The sequence below is a fragment of the Primulina tabacum genome, chromosome 1 (assembly GCF_025594145.1).
Source record: "Primulina tabacum isolate GXHZ01 chromosome 1, ASM2559414v2, whole genome shotgun sequence".
NCBI lineage: Eukaryota > Viridiplantae > Streptophyta > Magnoliopsida > Lamiales > Gesneriaceae > Primulina > Primulina tabacum.
This window is the reverse complement of record NC_134550.1, coordinates 44,894,702-44,917,663: the sequence shown is the minus strand read 5'-3', so window position 1 is coordinate 44,917,663 and position 22,962 is coordinate 44,894,702. Positions and strand designations below refer to the sequence as shown.

Genomic DNA, 22,962 nt, shown 5'->3' with positions numbered 1-22,962 from the left:
CAACTGAAGTTTGCTTCTCGGTGAACCATGAGACCAGTCTGTCTCCAAATAATTGATACGATCCACTGATGTTTTTCTATCAATTTTACAACCTACATAATCAGAGTCTGGATATCCAATTAGACTAAAGCTAGAGTCTTTGGGATACCAAATACCTAGACAAAGAGTACCCTCTGGATATTTAAGAATGTGATTGTTTAGGATTTCAAGCACGATGTTTGGCCCTCTAGCAGTCAGATATAACAGTGACCCAATCAAACCTCTATACATGTTTATATTGACTTAGATCCCCCATCTTTGTCTAACTTGATTGATGAGATAATAGGAGTGGCAACAACTGCACAACTTCATGCCAAACTTCTTTAGCAATTCTTTAACGTATCTGGCCCAATTGTTGAAAATAACGTTGTCTAGCCGATGAAGAAAGTCAATTATCCCATCTTACTCATTCGAACTTCTCTTGCATCAACTTTTATCACAAAGTTTGGGGTTAATGGAACTGAATATGATGTTATCAACATAGATTTGTACCTATAAATAATGCTCACCTTTAGTGAACTTAATATGGTTTTATCCATAGTTCCAATAATAAGGTTACGATCAAGCAATAACTTAGACAATATATCATATTAAGCTCAATGAGTTTACTTCAAATCATATAATGCTTTATCAAGTTTAAATACATAGTAAGGATTAATATGATTCACAAACCCAGACGATTGTTCAACATACACATCTTCATTTATTAAAACATTAAGAAAAATATATTTGACATCTATTTGATATACTTTGAAGTATTTATAAGTAACAAATGCAAGAAATATTCTTTTGGCCTCAAGTCTTGTTACATGGACAAAAGATTCATCAAAATCTATACATTCTTCATGTATATCCTTGAACAACAAGTCTAGCTTTATTTTTTACAATATATCCGATTTCATCTAGTTTGTTTCTGATCATTCATCTAGTTCTAATGAAATGTTGATGACAAGATCTGAGAATTAAATGTCAAATTTTATTTCTCTTAAACTGATTAAGTTTTTCTGACATAACATCTATCTAACTTTAAGTCTAGTCTGCTACGGTTTCATCTATCTTCTTATGTTCAAGTTATAATATGAATGCAACATCCATATAAACACAAAAACTTCTGCTTCTACTTTAAGTTAAATATAAAAACAAACACTTCTCAACATTTATTTAAATGCCAAAACAATTTTTTATTTTTTGAATAAAAACAATATTAAAAACTAGACTTATTTAAAGTTTTTTAAATTACTGTATACAAACTTGTATTATCAAGATTTGGACTATTTCGGGCTCAAAAGCGATGAACAAACACTGCAAGTAAATAAAAAAAACAAAACTTTAATAAAACATGGTTACTAATTATTATCGATGAATAAAAAAGAGAGAAGAATCTCATCTCATATTGTTCAATAGAAATACTACAAGTGCATTATTTGAGAGACTTGAATTTTGAATTTCAAATTCGTAACGCCATCAGGATTCAAACTTGGCCAAACGAATCTGTTCCAAATGGGAAAAAAAAACTATACAATCAAGAAACGTTATAAATAAAATAAAATAAATTAAATATGACATAGAAACTCCCATAAAAGCTTTAATTAATGATTAGTTACTTCAATATAATAAATCATGGATTAAATGATAAACAACAATTAGTATGTCGCAGTCAATAAATAATCCTGAATCTTTTATTAACACGTAATACATAATATTCACGTGTAATCTACGTATCCGTTTCACAAAATACAACCCGTGAGACCGTCTCACACAAGTTTTTTCAAATATAAATTAGCTGACAGAGCATTTATGCCACGTGGCGTGAATCCCACGCTGACATGGCAATGAAAGGTTTAAGGGCATCCGCATCCGTCCACATTAATCTGTGTTATTAACTTTCCATCTCCTCAAAAATTATGGGGTCCACGAGCCACATATTCATTACATTAACACTTTCCCATTATTAACACACACTCACATTCATTTAATATCAACTTTCATTATTTATGGGTCCCACTGTCCACTTACTCATTTTTTTTAAATTTTAATTAATTCAATATCTTTCTAATTTTGTTAAAATTTTACAACAAATATTATTAAAAATAAATAGTATTGTTATTTTAAAAATAACTTAATTTCAATATTCATGCCGTAATTAGCAACGGTTTGTGAAAAACCGTCGCAAGTAGCGACGAGTTTTGAGAAACCGTCGTAAGTAGCGACGTTTTTCAATTTGCGACGGTTTACGAAAAACCGTCGCTATTTGCGAAATAATGCCGTTCATTCTGATGAATTTCTTGGCTGACATGGCAGCCAAGATTAATAATTCATGCATCTACATTGGTGCATGAATATTAATGGGTGTTAATAATCACTCATTAATGCATCAATGTGGGTGCCTAAGGGAAATATAGAGCGTATATAAATAAATAAATAAATATATATATATAATATTTTTTTTCCATGAGAGAGAGAGATGTGAAGACTATATAGAACGAGAAACGAGGAAGAAGGAAGCCATCCGAAAACAAGAGAGAGAAAGCCTCCCCCTGTATTCCACGCTGACGCCCAATTTCTAGGGCAAAATCCGAGGAAGTTGACCAGTCAAGATCATCTGATCAAGGGGATTACTATATCGATTGACTCTCGCTTTCTTTCTTTTGATATTCCGCCCGGATTAGATGAATTCACGCTGATAGGAAATATTTTTCGTTTACAGATCTTTCTGCTACCGATCCCTGATTTTACTCCGACAGATTACATTTGATCTTGGTCTTTTCATTTTTCTGTATTTATTTTTTTTCCTTGTAAATACAGTTCGGGGAATGAGCTGGAGATCCGTCTAGAAACAATTCTGGAGGGTCTGGATTTGGATTCTGGATCTGATCTCCGGGGTTTGGGAAAGGCGTTGTTTTGTTCGTCGGATGAGAGAGCGTTTGCGTTTTATGTACTTTCTGCCATTTGTTTATTGCGATACTTAGTTGATTATATATATATATATATGTTCGGGAAATCCAGTGGGGGGAAAACGATGAAATGGGCATCATTACTCAAAGACTTGAAAGATAAAGTCGGTCTTTCCCAGGCTCCTTCGTCAACTTCTTCATCTCCATCATCTTCGCCGTTCAAAGATAGCAGCAGCAATGTCAACAATATCCTGCCGTCCGGCCAACACATTTCGTATTCGCCCTCAAGGTATTATCTTTCTACTCGAATTTTCAAATTTATCTTTTTGAAACGTCTTTACGGCCAGGGAAGATAATTTAATTGGCCAACTACTTGATGAACCGGGACTTGGTGAAATCATTCGATGCTGAAAAAACTCCCCTACCGTTGTCGGTGGTTAGATAATTGTAGGCTATGATTAACGAGTTTACTTCATCTGGTGAGATTTCTTTAATGTGCAGTTTGGAGTGTAGGCTCTAGTTATGTTACTGGAATGAGTGAGAGTGCGGCGAGTATAATAATACTAAAATCAAGAATACTTGTGGAAATGAGTGAGAGTGCGGCGAGTATAATACTAAAAACGAGTATACTTGTGATCAGCATAGGTCAATTGCTGCTTCATTCGTCAAGGTTTGATTAAGCAGATTAATCTCAAACCTATTTTTCTTTACTCACTTCAACAGAAAAAGTGTCTTACGGATGTTAAAAGGGGTACAAAGTGGCATGTTCTTTGAATACTCGATTTTCCGGCAAATTGGGCGTCCAAGTAAACAGATTTAACTGCAGATTCTTTGGTGTGTTATATTCTACCGTATGGGTTTGATGAAGTGCCAGTTGGCCATCTCCTATGCATCTCCTAATCAACTTTATCCAAACGAGAATCTTATAGAATATCGATAAGACAAGAAAACCTCGTTTTAAGTTTATGCATTTGTTAACCTAATTAAAAGAAGTGAAAAGTGGCCTTTACTCCTTGTATTCGGTATAGTCAATTGGAATTCCTGGAAAAAATGTTTCACTAATTTCTTTTGTCGAGTTCAATACAAATACACGATAGTGAAATTTGAAACTTGATGCAAAGTTTCTGAGAAGATTATGGATCATTGTCTTTGATGACAATATTTGCGACCCGGACTGTGGGTTTCTTTTGACATGTTCAAGACAAATACCTTGTAGAGAAAATCGAAACAAGATAAAAGATTTCTAGAAGATTATGGATCTTTGTCTTTGAAGATAATCATCGCCAGAGTTTTTTTTCCCTGCTTTGGGAATTGTACTTATGATACTATTGATGCTTCAAGTCACTGTTTCGTGTAACAATATACTTGTTTTGGCTTTTTTGAAACCAATTTGCAATCTGTGATTTTCTGTTATTTTGAATTTATTCATAGCAGTGACAAACATGAAGTGGAATTGCAATTCAAGAGCTATTGGGAAGAGTTTCGGTCATCTAGTTCTGAAAAGGTACTGCAAAATGCGTTGTAAAATTGCACTATTATCCTTATCGCTTTTAGTAATGAGTTCCTCCTTATGAAACTGCTATAACCAATATAATACAAGTTTTTTTCATGTCTGCAGGAAAAAGAAAAGGCCTTGAATTGGACTGTAGAAATGTTCTGTAGATTAGTGAAGAAGCACACAAATGTTGCTCAGTTGATTACCATGTAAGATGAATCTCATTTTTCCTTTTATAAGTAGAAAATAAATGGGTTTAACCAGATTGTGTGTCCAGGCTTGTGCAACTTGCTAAATTTAGTTGTCACCAATTTGCATAATGACTAAATGCTCTGACAATGTTTTTTTTCAATTTTTAGTGTATTAAATATCCTATCCTTTCCAGGGTTTTGTTATCATCAGTGACCTACAGTGGGAACTGTTAAATTATTGCGTCGGTTGGATATCTCAGCAAATTTGTCTATTTTGGGAGTGGTGTGTTTTTATTACCTCTTTCTTGCAAATTGGTGTGTAATTCATGCAATCTTGGAGTGGTTGGATATCTCAGATAATTTTAAATTACCGTGTCGGTTGGATACTCAGCAAATTTGTCTGTTGCAATTTCGGGACTGGTGTTTTTATACGTTTTGTTTCATGAAACATTATGAGATCGAGACAGATATTTACTCAAATTGTCATTAGAACTTTTAATCATTTGCTATTTGATTCTGGTTGCAATAATATTTTTTCTGATATCTGAACCAACTACCAACTATTTCAGGTTAGTAGAGACACATATTTTTTCTTTTGTTGTGGGGAGGGCATTTGTAACAGATATTGAAAAGCTGAAGCTCAGCAGTAAAGCAAGAGCATTGGAAGTTGATAAACTTTTATTATATTTCTCGGAAACCACAAAGGTTATTGCAAAAATTTTATGTGAAAAATCAGTGTATTTCCTCAACCTATATATATATATATATCATACAGTTGTATTTTGACGGCAACTTACATCCTAGGTTTCTGCAGGATGGTATCAGACCAGGTGCAAATCTATTACGTGCTGTTGAAGCCCTGGTATCTGGGGTATGCACATTATCAGCTGACAATATGCAAATTAAACTTTTCGGATTTTCTCATATTCAAGTCGGAGTTATCACAATAACCAACATTTGATTATTTTGTATGTTCTAGTTTGGGTTCTTTATAAGACTGAAACTCAGGCAGCAAACTGTATAATTTGGCGGCACCTTGTGCAACCTTGCCATTTCATTCACCTCCTTTCCAATGAAGATTTTGGAATAAATTTTTTTACTCTTTACGGTAGAATCTATCTAGGTGAAAAACCAAATGTAGTAATTTTAATCCTTATGAAAGTACAAGTTATTCTTAACCCTTTCAGGTTTTTGTTATTAGTTAGGGACCTATTTGATGTTGTAGGAATCCTATATTTCAATCGGCTGCGGTCAAGCCAGTTATTGTGCCACTAACATCCAACGTTCTCGGTTATCATGAAAATGAAGTTTCGAAGCATGTGTTGGATCCTATCATATATAATTGTTTTTTGCGATTTGTAATAGAACAACGCAACCTGTTGATATTTTTTTTTGCTTATAAACTAACACTATGGTGGTGAATGTCCATTTTTTCATTGTTTTGGTGTCTTTCCGTTTGTATTTCTTTTTATCATTTTGGTAACTGATGCAAGATGGTAATTTTTCTACAGCCAATTGATAAACAATCGTTCCTTGATTCTGGGATTTTAAGCTGTCTCATTCATGTCTTATATGCTCTCCTTTCTCCTGATGGGGATGGTCAGAGGCAGAAACTGAATAATAATGACGAGTTGCTATTCACAGAGGAAATTCATGATGCTGAAAACAGACCAGTCCGCCGTCTTGAGGTGCCTTATTTTTTTTATAAAGATGTTATCACCTATCTAAAATGATAATTATATTTCTTTTATTTTTTTGTAGTATGTCCTATGAATTCTTCAGTTAATTTACCTAGTTTTTCTTTTCCTGTTAATTCATCAAGTATGTTTACTTAATTGCCGGTTAACTTATCAAAGCGACAGTTATCTTTTAATTAGGTTGATTTTCTCTGCAAATCCTCTTTGTTTTGATAAATTTTTTGTTCGTCTGGCAAAGTGATTTGTGTGAAAACTGAATTGCTACTGCACGTCTAGAAGCACCTGGTTCCCTAGTTTACTTTTTCTTTGTATATATTACCGTGCCACTGCAGAAGTGATAACTGTCTGTGTTGTAACATCGTCTTAACTCTTAAACAATCAAATAGTCAATTTTTTCCTCGCTAAATTTAAAATATGCACTTCCTTTGGTAGATACTCTATGATATTTTTCTGTAATTAAAATTTATTGACCTGAAGCTGAATTAGTATTATATGTGAACTCGGTTTAAAGCATGTTTTTGCTGCCCCACTCATGTCATGTATGCTCAACAAGTAGATCATATGGAAAGTGATCTGAGCAATTTGTAAGGGAAGTGTTGCTACCTTCTGTTTCGGTAAATTGCTTTTACCAATTTGAGGCAGGTATTAAACCTTGGGTGGAATATGGTGTATGATAACTGATATCATCAGTATTTTTGTTCAGGATGTATCCCTTATATTTTCTATCTTTCTATTTTCTGACACGGGGCAGTGGTCTCTACTTCTTGTTTTGCTCTTAGTTGAATGCATTATGATGAGGATGTATTTATCATCATTCTTTCACTTCTATTCTCCTGGAAACATTAATGTATCCCGAGTCATAAGTTTGTGTATCAGCGTTAGGTGCATATGTGCCAGAAGGGGTCCAAAGCATGCATAGCACGTTTTAATTTATTCTACTGGTTGATGCGTGGTAATACAAAGTAGGAGGAATGAATGGTTGCTTACTTGAAAAGTGTATGATGTAGTTTTTGTATCATTTGATGTAGCTACCATGACCATTATGAAGGATAGTATTTCATTGGTTTTCTAAATATTGGTAATGTGATCTGCTGATGCTCTTGATATGCAATTGCTATGATTTTTTACCACCGTTTGAATTTGATCAGGTTGAGGGAAGTGTTGTACATATCATGAAAGCACTGGCTAGCCATCCATCAGCTCCTCAAAGTCTGATAGAGGATAATTCACTTCAATTATTGTGTCAAATGGTTGCCAATGGTTCCTTAGTTGTGTTTTCTCAATTCAAGCATGGTCTTGTTCCATTACATGCCATTCAGCTTCACAGACATGCTATGCAGGTATTATAAAATATTTTTCCAGCTATGTAAGTAGCTATATTTCTGTACTCGAGATTCGAGGCATGGGCTCATTATTTTACATTCCATAATCGACGATCTAATTTTTCTTTGTATTGTTGACATCCAGATTCTTGGTCTTCTTTTGGCTAATGACAATGGCAGCACATCCAAGTATATACGAAAGCATCATCTGGTATGTGCACATGCACTTGCATATATGTCTACATTAGTATATTTCTATTGTTTCCGCTGATTAGATGATATTTTTCCACATTTACAGCTTTTTGACACCTCTAAGAATATCTCATTTATATCGCATCCTTATGGTGGTTGGACCTTGTAGAGATTTAATTTTGAGAATCATGTTCACTCCTAGTTTCTATGATTGATATTAGATGGGAAAAGCAACAACTTTAAATTCAAATGATTATGTGAATGCACATTCATGAACAAGTCTTAATGGTTATTTTTTTTCCTAACTTATTTCTAGTGCTTTTAGTTCTTTATTTTCGACACTTCTTATTTTTCTCTGTGCAGATAAAAGTGCTTTTAATGGCGGTTAAGGATTTTAATCCTGAATGTGGGGATCCTGCCTACACTATGGGCATCGTGGATTTGCTTCTTGAATGTGTTGAATTGTCATATAGACCTGGTGTGTCGTAGTTTCTGCGATGTATAATTTTATTATAATAAACTTGTGTATGTGATGGATTGAGCTAGTTAGTTATCATACCTTATTAGGCTACTACTTTTTATTTAAGAGACACTGATTGTATGCATTCTTTGCCTGTAGAGGCTGGTGTTATAAGACTCAGGGAGGATATTCATAATGCTCATGGCTATCAATTCTTGGTCCAATTTGCTTTGACACTGTCAAAGAACCAAGCTGGTCAGACTTCTTGTTCCAAATATCTTTCTGAAGATGATCATGTTTTGGATGGTTCACAAGCAGTTGGCAGGCTGGAGATGAAGAAACCAGAAGAAAAGGAAGAAAACGATTCATCACACAGTCTCTCCCCCACACTTTGTAGGCTTCTTGATGTCATTGTTAATTTGGCCCAAACAGGCCCCTCAGGTTCTCCTGATTCGGTTGGTGTAAAAGCTTCAAAAAATTCTCACACAAAGCCTAATGGACATGGCAGAAGTCGTACATCATCCTCTGACCGAATAGCTGAGGAAGTTTGGGAGAAGGATAACGACAAAGTCAAAGATTTAGAAGCTATTCAAATGTTGCAGGACATTTTAATCAAAGCAGAAAGTAGAGAATTACAGGCGGAAGTATTAAATAGAATGTTTAAAATTTTTTCCAGTCATCTTGAAAACTATAAGTTGTGCCAACAGTTGAGAACTGTGCCTCTCTTGATTCTCAATATGGCTGGTTTTCCTTCATCTCTGCAAGAGATAATCTTGAAAATCCTTGAATATGCAGTAACTGTTGTGAATATTATTCCTGAGCAAGAGTTGCTTTCACTTTGCTGCTTGCTGCAGCAACCAATTTCTTCTGAATTAAAGAACACGATTCTGTCTTTTTTCGTAAAACTTTTATCATTTGACCAACAATACAAGAAAATACTAAGAGAAGTTGGTGTACTGGAGGTTCTGTTAGATGATCTGAAGCAGCACAGATTTCTACTTGGCCCCGAGGAGCTCACTGGTGACCATGATCATTTGGAGAGAAAGAGTAATTCTAGCAGCTTCAAGAAGCACTTGGATAGCAAAGATACAATTCTTTCTTCTCCAAAACTCTTGGAATCTGGTTCCGGGAAATTCCCACTGTTCGAAATAGAGGCCACTATAGCAGTTGCTTGGGATTGTTTGGTATACTTATTGAAGAAAGCAGAACCCAATCAAGCATCATTTCGCTCTGCTAATGGCGTAACTATCACGCTGCCTTTTTTGGCATCTGATATACATCGTCCTGGTGTTCTGCGGTTGTTGTCATGCTTGGTTATTGAGGATGTCAAACAGGTAAACGTGCTTTTTTCTATAAAACCTTACTGTTCTCTTTGAGTTCAATTTAGGTTTACATGAAAGTGTATTGGTTGTAGTCTCAAATGTTTGCCCTCTTTCCCCTTGTTAAGTTTTATGTTTTGATTTGTAATTTGGTGGGATAATATCTAGGCATGTACTTGGTTGTGACACATTAAGATCAGGAATGGCTTGGTTGTGTTGGGATTACACATGAAGAACATTCTTAGGTTCTTTTATCTGTTGTAGGTCATAATTTTACCCGAGTTTTCAAGGAAAACTTTGAACTTAGTCAGTAATGTCTAAATGCATCACTTATGAAGTTAGTTAAGTTAGAGGCATTACTTATCAGTGCCTCTGTTTTAATCAGGCTCATCCAGAAGAATTGGGGGCAATTGTTGAAGTTCTTAAAAGCGGGATGGTTACAAGCGCTCTGGGATCCCAATATTCCCTTCATATTGATGCAAAATGTGATACTTTTGGAGCCTTGTGGCGCATATTAGGGGCTAATGTTTCGGCACAGAGGGTTTTTGGTGAATCAACTGGGTTTTCTCTTTTATTGACCACCCTTCATTCTTTTCAAAATGACCAAGAACAAAACAATCAAACTTCTACAAATGTTTTAATTAAGCTGTTCACGTACATGCTGCGGGTTATGACAGCTGGTGTTAGTGAAAATGCTATTAATCGATCAAAGTTGCACTGTAATTCTGTCATCACATAGCTTTTATGATCTTCTTTCCGAGTCTGGTATAATTTGCGTTGAATGTGAACACCAAGTCATACAATTGTTGCTGGAGCTTGCTCTAGAGGTAGTGCTTCCACCATTTCCTGTGTCCGAAGCTGCAACAATGTCCGGTAACATTGAAAATGAGTCATCAAGTTTTCTTTTCATCACACCATCGGGACCTTTCGCTCCTGATAAGGAACGTGTGTATAATGCTGCTGCTGTCAGAGTACTCCTACGTGCTTTACTGCTCTTTACTCCAAAAGTGCAATTAGAATTGTTAAATCTCATTGAAAAACTTGCTCGTGGAAGTTCTTTCAATTGGGAAAATCTCAGTTCTGTAGGTGCGTACTTGTTTAATTATGGCTGGTACGTAATTTTTGTAACTTTAAATGCATCCTCAGTATTTTTCACTTCAATGTTGCTAGGTTGTGTGGAACTTCTATTGGAGAAAGTACAACCTTTCATGTCTAGCTCTCTACCTTTGGTTTCTCATGCGCTGAAGATAGTGGAAGTTCTTGGTGCCTACAGGTAACAGCATTTGATTGGAGAGTCCCATGAAATTCTTTTGCATTACTTTGTATAACAACTAACTCTGTTGATCCGAGACATCCAATTCTTTATTGACAGGCTATCAGTATCAGAACTTAGAACTTTACTTAGGTATATTTTGCAAATGAGGCTGGCGGGTCCCGGCTCTTCTCTTGTTTCAATGATGGAAAGATTGATTCTTTCTCAGGGTATGGGCTCAGAAGATGTTTCTCTTGCCCCCATTGTAGAGTTTAACATGAGCAAGATCGGACATGCTTCCATTCAAGTACCATTAGGGGAAAGGTCATGGCCCCCTGCTGCTGGTTATTCTTTTGTTTGTTGGTTCCAGTACAGAAATCTGTTAAAATCACAGGCCAGGGAGACTGAAGCACCCAAATATGGATATTCTAAAAGGCATAGCATGGCTAATGGGCAACAACTTGGATCTCAGACTCTACGAATTTTTTCTGTTGGTGCTGTAGATAATGGAAGCACATTTTACGCCGAACTTCTTTTGCAGGATGATGGGGTTCTTACCCTTTCAACCAGTAACTCCTCCTACTTGACTTGTACTGGGTTAGAAATGGAGGAAGGCCGGTGGCATCACCTAGCAGTTGTGCACAGCAAACCAAATGCCTTGGCTGGATTATTTCAAGCAAGTATCGCTTATGTGTATCTCAATGGTAAGCTACGACACACTGGGAAACTTGGATACTCTCTGTCTCCTGCTGGAAAGTCTCTGCAGGTAACAATTGGGACACCGAGTTCTTATGCAAGGATAAGTGATATGTCATGGAGTCTCAGGTCATGCTATCTTTTTGAGGAGGTGCTATTGCCAGGTTCTATATGTTTTATGTACATTCTTGGGAGAGGATATAGGGGCCTTTTTCAAGACACCAATCTTCTACAATTTGTTCCAAATCAGGCATGTGGTGGGGGCAGTATGGCCATCTTAGATTCTTTAGACACCGATCTGCCTTTGACCTCTAATATGCAGAAGTATGAGAGTGCTGGCAAGCAAGGTGTCTCTAAGGTGAATCATAGTGGATTTGTCTGGGATTCTGAAAAGTTACGAAGTCTCTCACTGCAATTATGGGGTAAAAAACTGATATTTGCATTTGATGGAACAAGCACAGAAATATTCCGAGCATCTGGAACTTTATCCATGCTCAATCTAGTCGATCCACTTTCAGCTGCTGCTTCTCCTATTGGGGGTGAGTGAATTAATTATCTTCATTTCTATTGTATAAGTGTTGTTGTTTAATAATCAGTATTATTCGATTGCTTGGCTTTATAATTTATAGATGTAATAACTCTTAGATCATATATATGGATTTCCCCAGGCATACCACGTTTCGGTAGACTTTTTGGAGATATCCATGTTTGCAAGCAATGTATCATCGGCGACTCAATCCGTCCAATTGGCGGCATGGCTGTAGTCCTTGCACTGGTTGAAGCATCTGAATCAAGGGACATGCTTCACATGTCGTTGACATTACTTGCATGTGCGCTTCATCAGAATCCACAGAATGTGAGAGACATGCAGAAGTACAGAGGATACCACTTGCTATCTCTATTTCTTCATCGCAGAATGTCATTGTTTGACATGAAAGCACTTGAGATCTTTTTTAAAATTGCTGCCTGCGAGGCTTCTTTCTCCGAACCTAGAAAACTTGGAATTGTGCCAAGCTCTCTGTCACCTGTTGCCACAATTAGTGAATCAAGCTTTGAAGATCTTAGTTTGTCCAAGTTCCGTGATGAGTTTTCATCTGTTGGTTCTCACGGAGAAATGGATGATTTTTCTGCACCAAAAGATTCATACAGTCATGTTTCAGAGCTGGAAAATTCAGACATACCAACCGAGACTTCTAATTGCATTGTTCTGTCAAATGCTGATATGGTTGAGCACGTCTTATTGGATTGGACCCTTTGGGTTACAGCTCCAGTCCCAGTTCAAATTTCTTTACTCGGTTTTCTTGAGCATCTTGTCTCAATGCATTGGTATCGCAATCATAACCTTACAATACTTCGTAGGATTAACCTTGTTCAACACTTGCTTGTAACCATGCAGAGAGGTGATGTTGAAGTGGCAGTATTAGAAAAATTAGTTGTGTTGCTCGGTGTAATTTTGGAGGATGGATTTTTACCTTCTGAATTGGAACTTGTGGTAAGGTTTGTGATTATGACATTTGATCCACCTGAGCTATTGTCGCATAATCATATTTCTCGAGAATCAATGGGGAAGCATGTAATTGTGAGAAATATGTTGCTAGAGATGCTAATTGATCTCCAGGTGACCATTCAATCAGAAGAGTTACTTGAGCAGTGGCATAAAATTGTTTCATCTAAATTAATTACATATTTTCTGGACGAAGCAGTTCATCCGACGAGTATGAGATGGATCATGACTCTTCTAGGTGTATGCCTTGCATCTTCTTCTACATTTGCACTTAAATTCCGCTCAAGTGGAGGGTATCAAGGTTTAACGAGGGTGCTTCCTAGTTTCTATGATTCTCCTGATATCTATTACATTCAGTTTTGTCTAATATTTGGAAAGCCTGTATATCCAAGATTACCAGAAGTTCGCATGCTCGATTTTCACGCTCTCATGCCAAGTGACAGTAGCTATGGAGAGTTAAAATTTGTTGAACTTCTGGAAACCATTATTGCTATGGCAAAATCAACATTTGACCGGTTGGTTATGCAGTCAATGCTTGCACATCAAACTGGCAATCTTTCTCAGGCTGGTGCTAGGCTTGTGGCAGAGCTTGTAGATGGACATGTTGACGTAGCTGGAGAGCTCCAAGGCGAAGCTTTGATGCACAAAACTTATGCCGCTCGTTTGATGGGTGGAGAGGCATCAGCACCCGCTGCGGCTACTTCAGTTCTGAGATTTATGGTTGATCTTGCCAAAATGTGTCCTCCATTTTCAGCTGTCTGTAGACGAGCTGAATTTCTTGAGGGTTGCGTTGACCTCTATTTTTCATGTGTCAGGTTTGGTACATGTGTTATTTTTAGCCTTTAAGTGTTTATATTTCTCTTTGATTTTTTTATCTTACTTCCAATTTTTGATACTCGCTGTCTATGAAAGTGGGATGTTTCGTTTGTCTAATTTAAATGTTACTGTCTGATATTCAGGGCTGCCCAAGCTGTGAGGATTGCCAAAGAACTCACGGCGAAAACTGAAGACAAGAATTTGAATGACTCTGATGATACTAGTAGCTCCCAGAATACATTTTCTAGCTTGCCTCAAGAAAATGAGCAGTCAGCCAAGACCTCTATTAGCATAGGGAGCTTTCCGCAGGCGCATGTTAGCGCTAGTTCTGAAGATACACCTATCATCCAAAATAAAGTGGTAACTGAGAAACTTGAGGTTGATGATACTGGAACCCATCAGGAATTGGACAAATTGGAGAAACTGATGAAAGAGGATGTCGATGCTTTGGGAAATGTTGACGTCGAAACGATTGACCAGGTGTCCAACGACACTTCTGGGAGTAATGAGTTTAATTTTCGTGATATGAGAAGCACATCAGATAATGTTCATCAGAACGATTCACATAGTTCTGCGTCTTTCCCTATTCCTGAGTCTCCTATTTTGTCCGAGAGATCAAATTCCAGGATCCCACTCAGTCCTTTGTCATCTCCAGTTTTTGCATTGACATCTTGGTTGGGTGGTGGCAGCCGCAATGATTCAAAATTCAAGTCAACTTCTACTCCATCTATGGAGTCCTTTATGTCTGTGAATGAAATGGATTCTTCTTCAGACTTGACATCTAATACTCAGTCTCAAAATGCCTCACACACATTGTTCTCGATAAGTTCAAAGCTACTTCTTGAAGTGGATGATTCTGGCTATGGAGGCGGCCCATGTTCTGCTGGTGCTACTGCGGTTTTAGACTTTATGGCTGAAGTTCTTTCTGATTTTTTGACTGAGCAGATGAAAGCCGCATCAGTAATAGAGACTATTTTGGAAAGTGTATCTCTGTATGCTGATTCTGATTCTGTATTAGTTTTTCAGGGATTATGCCTCACTAGATTGATGAATTTTCTTGAAAGGCGTCTCTTACGTGACGATGAGGAAAATGAGAAGAAGTTGGATAAGAGCCGTTGGTCCCTTAACTTAGACTCACTTTCCTGGATGATAGTGGATCGTGTATACATGGGAGCTTTTTCTCGGCCTGCTGGCGTATTGAAGACTCTTGAATTTTTGTTGTCAATGCTGCAGTTGGCAAATAAGGATGGTCGAATTGAAGAAGCAATTCCTGCCGGTAAAGGTCTCCTTTCTATCGGGAGAGGAAATAGACAACTTGATACTTACATACAGGCACTCTTCAAGAATGTGAATCGTATGATACTGTTTTGTTTCCTACCATCTTTCTTGGTTACCATTGGGGAGAATGATCTTTTTTCACGGTTGGGTTTGCAGAATGAACAGAAGAAAAGATCTTTATTTTACCCTTCACTGGAAGATGGGGGGATTGATATTTTCACAGTTTTACAGTTGCTGATCGCCCATAGAAGAATAGTATTTTGTCCCAGTAATCTTGATACTGATCTGAATTGCTGCCTTTGTATAAATTTGATATCTCTTCTTTATGATCATAGACAAAATGCGAAGAATGCAGCGGTTGATATTCTCAAGTATCTACTGGTTCATCGTAGAGTTGCCCTTGAAGAGTTTTTGGTCTCTAAACCAAATCAAGGGCCATCTTTGGATGTTCTGCATGGTGGATTTGATAAACTTTTGACTGAAAAATTATCTGCATTTTTTGATTGGCTCAAGAGTTCTGAGTCCACTGTCAATAAAGTGTTGGAACATTGTGCTATCATTATGTGGGTGCAGTACATTGCAGGGTCTGCAAAGTTTCCTGGAGTGAGGATAAAGGGCATGGACAGTCGGCGTAAGAGAGAAATGGGAAGAAAAATAAAGGACATCTCAAAATTAGAACAAAAACATTGGGAGCAGGTGACTGAAAGGAGAATTGCGCTTGAATTGGTACGCGATGCTATGGCTACTGAATTACGAGTTATCCGCCAGGATAAGTATGGATGGGTCCTTCATGCTGAAAGTGAGTGGCAAAGTAATCTCCAACAGCTTGTACACGAGCGGGGAATATTTCCGTATAGTAAGTCATCCATGGAGGGAGAGGAGCTTGAATGGCAGCTGTGTCCCATTGAAGGTCCTTACAGAATGCGCAAAAAACTTCATCGTAGTAAATTAAAGATAAATACTATCCAGAACGTGCTTAATGGACAGTTTGATTTAGGGGAAGGAGAACTGTCAAAGGAGAAAACTGATGATGAACACCATGGCTCTGATACCGAATCAGATTCCTTCTTTAACCTTCTAGCTGATAAGTCAAAGGATGAATCTTTTGATTCTGAATTGTATGATGAACCAACTCTCAAAGAATCAGATGATGTACGGGATATAGCTTTTACTGGGATTGGATGGAATGATGACCGAGAAAGCAGTATAAATGAAGGAAGTCTTTATTCGGCTCTTGAATTAGGTGTGCAGTCCAGTGCTGTATCCACACAAAAAGCAGAAAGTGTTCGAGGGAAGTCTGATTTAGGATCTTCTTCAGTGAGAATTGATGATGCGAGAGTGTCAGATGACAAATCTAGCAAAGATCTAAATGATAATGGTGAATACTTGATCAGACCTTATTTGGAACCTCTTGAAAGGATCAAGTACAAGTACAATTGTGAGCGAGTTGTCGGCCTTGATAAACATGATGGTATATTTTTGATTGGAGAACTATCTCTTTATGTCATTGAGAATTTTTATATTGATGAATCTGGGTGCATATGTGAGAAAGAGAGTGAAGATGATATATCTGTCATTGATCAGGCTTTGGGTGTAAAGAAAGATTTGTCTTGTAGTATGGATTCCCATTCCAAGTCGACTTCATCGTGGGATGCTACAGTAAAGGCATTTACTGGGGGTAGAGCATGGGCTTACAATGGCGGTGCCTGGGGAAAAGAAAAAGTATGCACCAGTGGTAATGTCCCTCATCATTGGCGTATGTGGAAGCTTGACAGTGTCCATGAGCTTTTGAAGCGTGACTATCAGCTTCGACCAGTTGCTATTGAGATTTTCAGCATGGATGGTTGCAACGATTTACTGGTTTTTCACAAGAAAGAGAGAGAAGAAGTTTTTAGAAACTTGGTGGCCATGAATCTACCCAGAAACAGCATGTAAGATACATAAGCACTGTCTAGTTGGAATCTATCTTTTTTCTTCTCAAATTGTGTTTGTGCTATTGTTTTTGCTGTGAATTCTTTTCAAATTTTCCATATCACAGCATTTATGTGTCGAATCATTATTTTCATAGTTAATTCCCAATTTTAGTCAGTGACCCTTATTATATAAAAAAATGGGACATCAACCAACTGTGCCTAAGATTATCTTGGCTCAATTAGATTGTTCCTTTTATCTTACTGCTACTCTACATGTTATTTGGGTTTCATCAGAGCTAATTTAAAAATCCGTGCATCCTAATATTGACTACTTTTGTAGTTGTTTCTCACCTAAGATTAAACTGGCTAGTTTCTCAGTGATCTACTGATGAAAATTCTGATTGTTTTTATTTGAGGAGTTAAACTGACTTCGTTACCTTTAATATAGCATTCCTTGGTTTGCGATGGTACAATCAGATAAAACAATTAACATATTATGGTGCCGAAATGTAACAGTTATGAACGTGAAAACTGTATTTGCTTCTTAGTCTACATGTTTTTGATTTCAGCTACTTCTAGGTTAGTTTTATTTGTATGAATAATGGTGGACTTCTTTGCCAAACTTAGCGGCTTTAAGAGTTATCAGCACATATTAAACTTAGCGGCTTTAGGAGTTATCAGCACATATTCTGGGTCACACAATATTAAGTTCCTATTCCGCATTTTTTAGTTCACAAGAAAACTTCTCTTTTCTGAAGTATTTGTTACCTCCCTATATTTTGGTTAAGTTACAAGATGTAGTCCTAGAAATACATGAAACATTCATCTTTGTTTGAGGGGGTAATACTGGAGCAGCATCTGTTGATGTTAATATCATTTTAGAGAATGTATGGATTAGAGTTCTCATGACTTCAAAGTATCATAAAAAACAGGCTTCTTTGTTTTAATAGAATATCCTTATGTTTCTGATGTGACCACATCATGCTTCTTCATCTTCAGCACCAATCTACGGTCTTTGCCTTTTAGGCTTCCTGTTCTCTTGAAACCACATTTTGAGTTCATATTTTGTTTGTGTGACAGTTTGGATGCAACAATATCTGGCTCAACAAAACAGGAAAACAATGAAGGCAGCCGTTTGTTTAAGGTTATGGCAAAATCCTTTTCCAAGAGGTGGCAAAATGGAGAAATTAGCAATTTTCAGTATATTATGCATCTTAACACTCTGGCAGGTCGAGGATACAGTGATCTCACACAGTATCCGGTGTTTCCTTGGGTCCTGGCAGATTATGAGAGTGAGAAATTGAATTTGTTAAATCCAAAAACGTTCCGTAAACTTGAGAGACCCATGGGTTGTCAAACATTGGAAGGCGAAGAAGAGTTCAGGAAGAGGTTGGCTCCTGTTCTGGCAGACTTATTGACCCATTTACTACCATCTGGTGTTGCATTTGACCTCCCCATCCCCTGCTATATTTTAAATCTGAATATATCATTTTATCTGATCTGTCTTTTCTATCTTGCAGATATGAGACCTGGGATGATCCAGAGGTTCCCAAATTTCATTATGGTTCTCATTATTCCAGTGCTGGGATTGTTCTCTTCTACCTCTTACGTCTGCCACCATTTAGTATCGAGAATCAAAAGCTTCAGGGAGGACAGTTTGACCATGCTGATCGACTTTTCAACAGCATACGAGAAACCTGGTTGAGTGCTGCTGGGAAAAGCAACACATCAGATGTCAAGGAACTCGTTCCAGAGTTTTTCTACATGCCAGAATTCTTGCAAAATAAGTTCAATCTTGACTTGGGAGAAAAACAATCAGGAGAGAAGGTTACTCAAAGTTTTTAAATACTTGGTATTGCTGTTTATTTCCCAGAACTGTTCCTTCACATTTCTTTTTTGATATGAGATGGTGATAGGTTGGTGATGTTGTCTTGCCTCCATGGGCCAACGGCAGCACTTTCGAGTTCATTAGGAAGCACAGAGAAGCACTGGAATCTGATTATGTTTCTGAGAATCTGCACCACTGGATAGATCTCATCTTTGGGTATAAACAGAGAGGAAAGGTCCGTATTTTTTTTCCATCATTGGGTGATGTCTGATGAACATTAGTTTTAACGATGTTAAACTTCATTAACTACCTTACACTTGTTTCTTGTTGATCAAATTTTTATTGGTTCATTTAATTTCCGATCATTTGTCTTTGGGCCTCTTTATTATTATCCTGAAAATAACAAAGAAGAAAATGCTCCAATGTAGTTCACCTAAGACCGTGGTACCAAGATTCAAGTTTGTTGCATTTTTCTTTCTTCTATTCCTTCCACTAAATTTGTTATCCTTAGTGAATACGAATCACATTTCCGTAAGGATGAAAACGAGTGGAAGGAGACGCAAAAATTTATTTACGGAACTCCAAATTCTATGAAATTTTGATTCCTACTTAGGCTATGTGCCGAATAAATATTTGAATCCTGTACTGGGTATTTTTTTTAATGCATCGTTTAGCTCAATTTGTCAACTTATCTTCCTTGCATCATCTCTCTAGTTTTCCAGTCATTCTTTTTGCATAACTATCTTTTAATTTTAGTTAAAGTATTATTTATCTGTTTAACAGGCAGCTGAGGCAGCTGTTAATGTTTTCTACCACTATACCTATGAAGGAAGTGTTGACATTGATTCAGTAACAGATCCTGCCATGAAAGCATCGATTCTAGCTCAAATTAATCACTTTGGACAGACTCCAAAACAACTTTTCTTGAAGCCTCATGTTAAAAGACGGACTGATAGAAAGCTTGTTCCTCATCCACTGAAGCATTCGACACTTCTTGTTCCTCATGAAATTCGTAAGAGCTCGTCTTCTATATCTCAAATTGTGACTTTTGGTGATAAAATTCTTGTTGCTGGTGCAAATAGCTTGCTTAAACCTAGAACATATACCAAGTACGTTGCCTGGGGTTTTCCCGATCGCAGTTTCCGATTTATGAGTTATGACCAAGATAAGCTTCTTTCTACTCATGAAAATCTTCATGGAGGCAATCAAATCCAGTGCGTCAGTGCGAGCCTTGATGGCCAAGTTTTGGTTACTGGGGCAGATGATGGTTTGGTTTGCGTTTGGAGAATCGAAAAAGATGGACCTCGTGTAATTCGTCACTTGCAGTTGGAAAAGGCACTTTGTGGTCACACTGGTAAAATCACCTGCATTCGTGTTAGCCAGCCCTACATGATGGTAGTTAGTGGGTCAGATGATTGCACAATAATATTATGGGATCTTAGTGCGTTGGTTTTTGTCAGGCAACTTCCGGAGTTTCCTTCACCCATTTCAGCAGTGTATGTGAATGACCTGACTGGTGAAATTGTGACTGCAGCGGGTGTCGTGCTTGCTGTTTGGTCAATTAATGGCGACTGCCTTGCAGTTGTGAACACGTCACAACTTCCATCAGATTTCATCGTATCTGTTGCTGGCTGCAACTTCTCTGATTGGCAGGACACTAACTGGTTCGTCTCAGGTCACCAAAGTGGAGCTGTCAAAGTGTGGAAAATGGTTCACACCTCAAGCGAGGAGTCTTCCCAAAGCAAACCACCTAGTAATCCAACGGGAGGGCTTCGTCTTGGAGATAAAGTACCCGAGTATAGATTGATCCTGCATAAGATACTGAAGTCCCACAAGTTTCCAGTTACTGCCCTTCATATATCTAATGACCTTAAACAGTTTTTGAGTGGAGATTCTGGTGGCCACCTTTTTTCGTGGATATTACCGGATGAGAACTGAGATCTTCCATGAACCAGGGGTGATTGTAGGATGTGCTTGTGGTTATTGGATGTTTGTGGATAGATTTTTCGCCAAGAAAACTATACAAGATGGAATTAATGCCCTCAACGTGCTAACAATGAGATCAAAATATAGCTTTTAATCGGGTTGCAGGGATCCATGTGGGAGATCCGAGAAGAAAAAAGATCACCCTTGTCCCTCAGCTTTACAACTAGGACTCGGGCTGATTGGTGAGTGAATATGTTGTCATTTTGGTGACTGATTCCCAGCAGAAAGATTTGGCTTTTTGGGCGGAAGATGTATGTTGTACATAGGGTGATTTTTTATTCCGTACACAGTTTGTATAGAAAATTGTTTGCAGAAATATAGGTTTTACCGAAAACTTGCCCCTGTTGGGATTTTGGGTTAGCTTCATGAGCAAATGAACTTGAGCATTAGATTTTGCTCCATTGTTTTGTTGTGAAATCTGTTAGGTACTTTACATGCTAAAACCGAAGGGTGTAATTGATTAGTCATTCCCCAATCCCCACTATGTTTTCTTGTTTTATATTATCTTGGCACGTCATTTTATCCTCAGTTTTTTCCTGGTCCTCGCTACAATGACTGGTTTTCTTATAGATTAATCTATTTTTGGACCTGGTCATCGTTTAATATGGACCCATATTTAATAGAATCCAGAATCTAGTTGGGTGGTACTGGTCATTCCCTTCAAGGAAAAGTCCTCTCTGCACCTTGTACGTGGAGAAATCAACATTTATCACTCAGACTAGCATGCCACATGCAGTACCTCGACAACTCTTTTTATTTTTCTCGAATCATAATTAATTATCATTCTGACTACGTTCATTGAGGTATTTGAGGAATATAATTCACATTTAAGAAAAAAATACTCACGTTTGGATGCATTCTTAGGGCATTAGCATTGTTCGAATTATCCATTCGAGAGAAGGATTTGAAAGAATGTAATATTGATATATATGGATTTGAAATATATTACAATGATGATTTAAAAAAATAACTGATTGAAAATTTGAAATTCATTGTCAAAAATATTTAACCAAACAAATAAATGTATTTGTTGTTATGGATTTGAAAAGTCAATACAAATGCAACGAACAGTATCTGAATGATCTTTCATTACCATCTTATGCTACACTGTTTAGTAATCGTTATGGATTTTGAATCCATATAAATTATTTTTCCAAATTATTTATTCTTTAATTTATTCAAATCCAAATCTTTAATTCAGATTAAAAATATATCAAACATAAATATTGCTGGATAATTCATAATGGCCACTGTCAACAGTGTAGGCTGTGGGGTTTTTCTTTAGGCCGATTCTGTGCTTCTCTCTTTTCTTTTTTCTTTTTTTTTAAGGCAGATGTCGTTATGGTACATGTCTATTTTATTATTGCTTTTTAGCATACCAAGACATAATTAATACTAGGCTACTTCTGTAAAAAATCCAGTCTACGAATTTCTCGGGAACAAAACCAGAAAATAAAGGTTAGGACAGGACCACTTTATTATTTGTAAGTGTGAGGATTTATACTCTTTACATTTGAATGAACCCAAATTCGACTGCTTCTATTTTCTTTGTTTCCTTTTTTTTTTTTTAAAAAAAATCCCTCGTTTGATGCGAGCATGATCAATTCGACTGCATGAGTCTTGTGAGAATTTCTTGTATTGTCATGGGATTCTTGGCATCTAGACTAATCATTTCACAAGCACGAGTAATTTATTATAGATGGAACATCGTTTTCTCACATTTAAGACGTTTTCTAAATTTTTAGCTTTGATGTTCGAAATTTTTCTTGGGCGTCGCATTAATTTAAATATTTATAGGGTGTTTAGAATTATTATTTTCGCGTATTTAACGCTGAACACCAAACCAGGTTGGAATTAGCGGAGTTGGTCTTTCTTGTATATCACTTTAAACATATTTCTCGTCTTTGATCGTCAAATTAAGTCCACAATCGAAGACTTTGTTCCTTGACTGGATTGAACTAGAAATTACAAACAATTTCTACGTTGAGATCGTGACACACGAATTTCAGAAATTCATAGTTGGTGCGACGCTAATGGGCGATGGCGCTGGAAGCTACCGTCGGCCTAATATTTTTTCCCA

At 37.1% G+C, this 22,962-nt stretch overlaps 1 protein-coding gene across 1 annotated transcript; it reads left to right on the top strand.

Moving 5' to 3' along the window:
- The first annotated feature begins 2,650 nt into the window (after positions 1-2,650).
- On the top strand, positions 2,651-21,410 carry LOC142544346 (protein SPIRRIG). Its single transcript, XM_075651405.1, is given in 21 exon segments — positions 2,651-3,222; positions 4,365-4,437; positions 4,552-4,637; positions 5,189-5,324; positions 5,434-5,490; positions 6,131-6,307; positions 7,465-7,656; positions 7,784-7,849; positions 8,194-8,308; positions 8,450-9,624; positions 9,995-10,327; positions 10,329-10,695; positions 10,780-10,882; positions 10,982-12,096; positions 12,226-13,876; positions 14,021-17,086; positions 18,149-18,457; positions 18,589-18,895; positions 18,985-19,131; positions 19,680-20,826; positions 20,829-21,410. Coding segments are annotated over 21 exon segments (10,845 nt in total). The 5' UTR covers positions 2,651-3,028; the 3' UTR covers positions 20,858-21,410.
- The last annotated feature ends 1,552 nt before the right edge of the window (positions 21,411-22,962 follow it).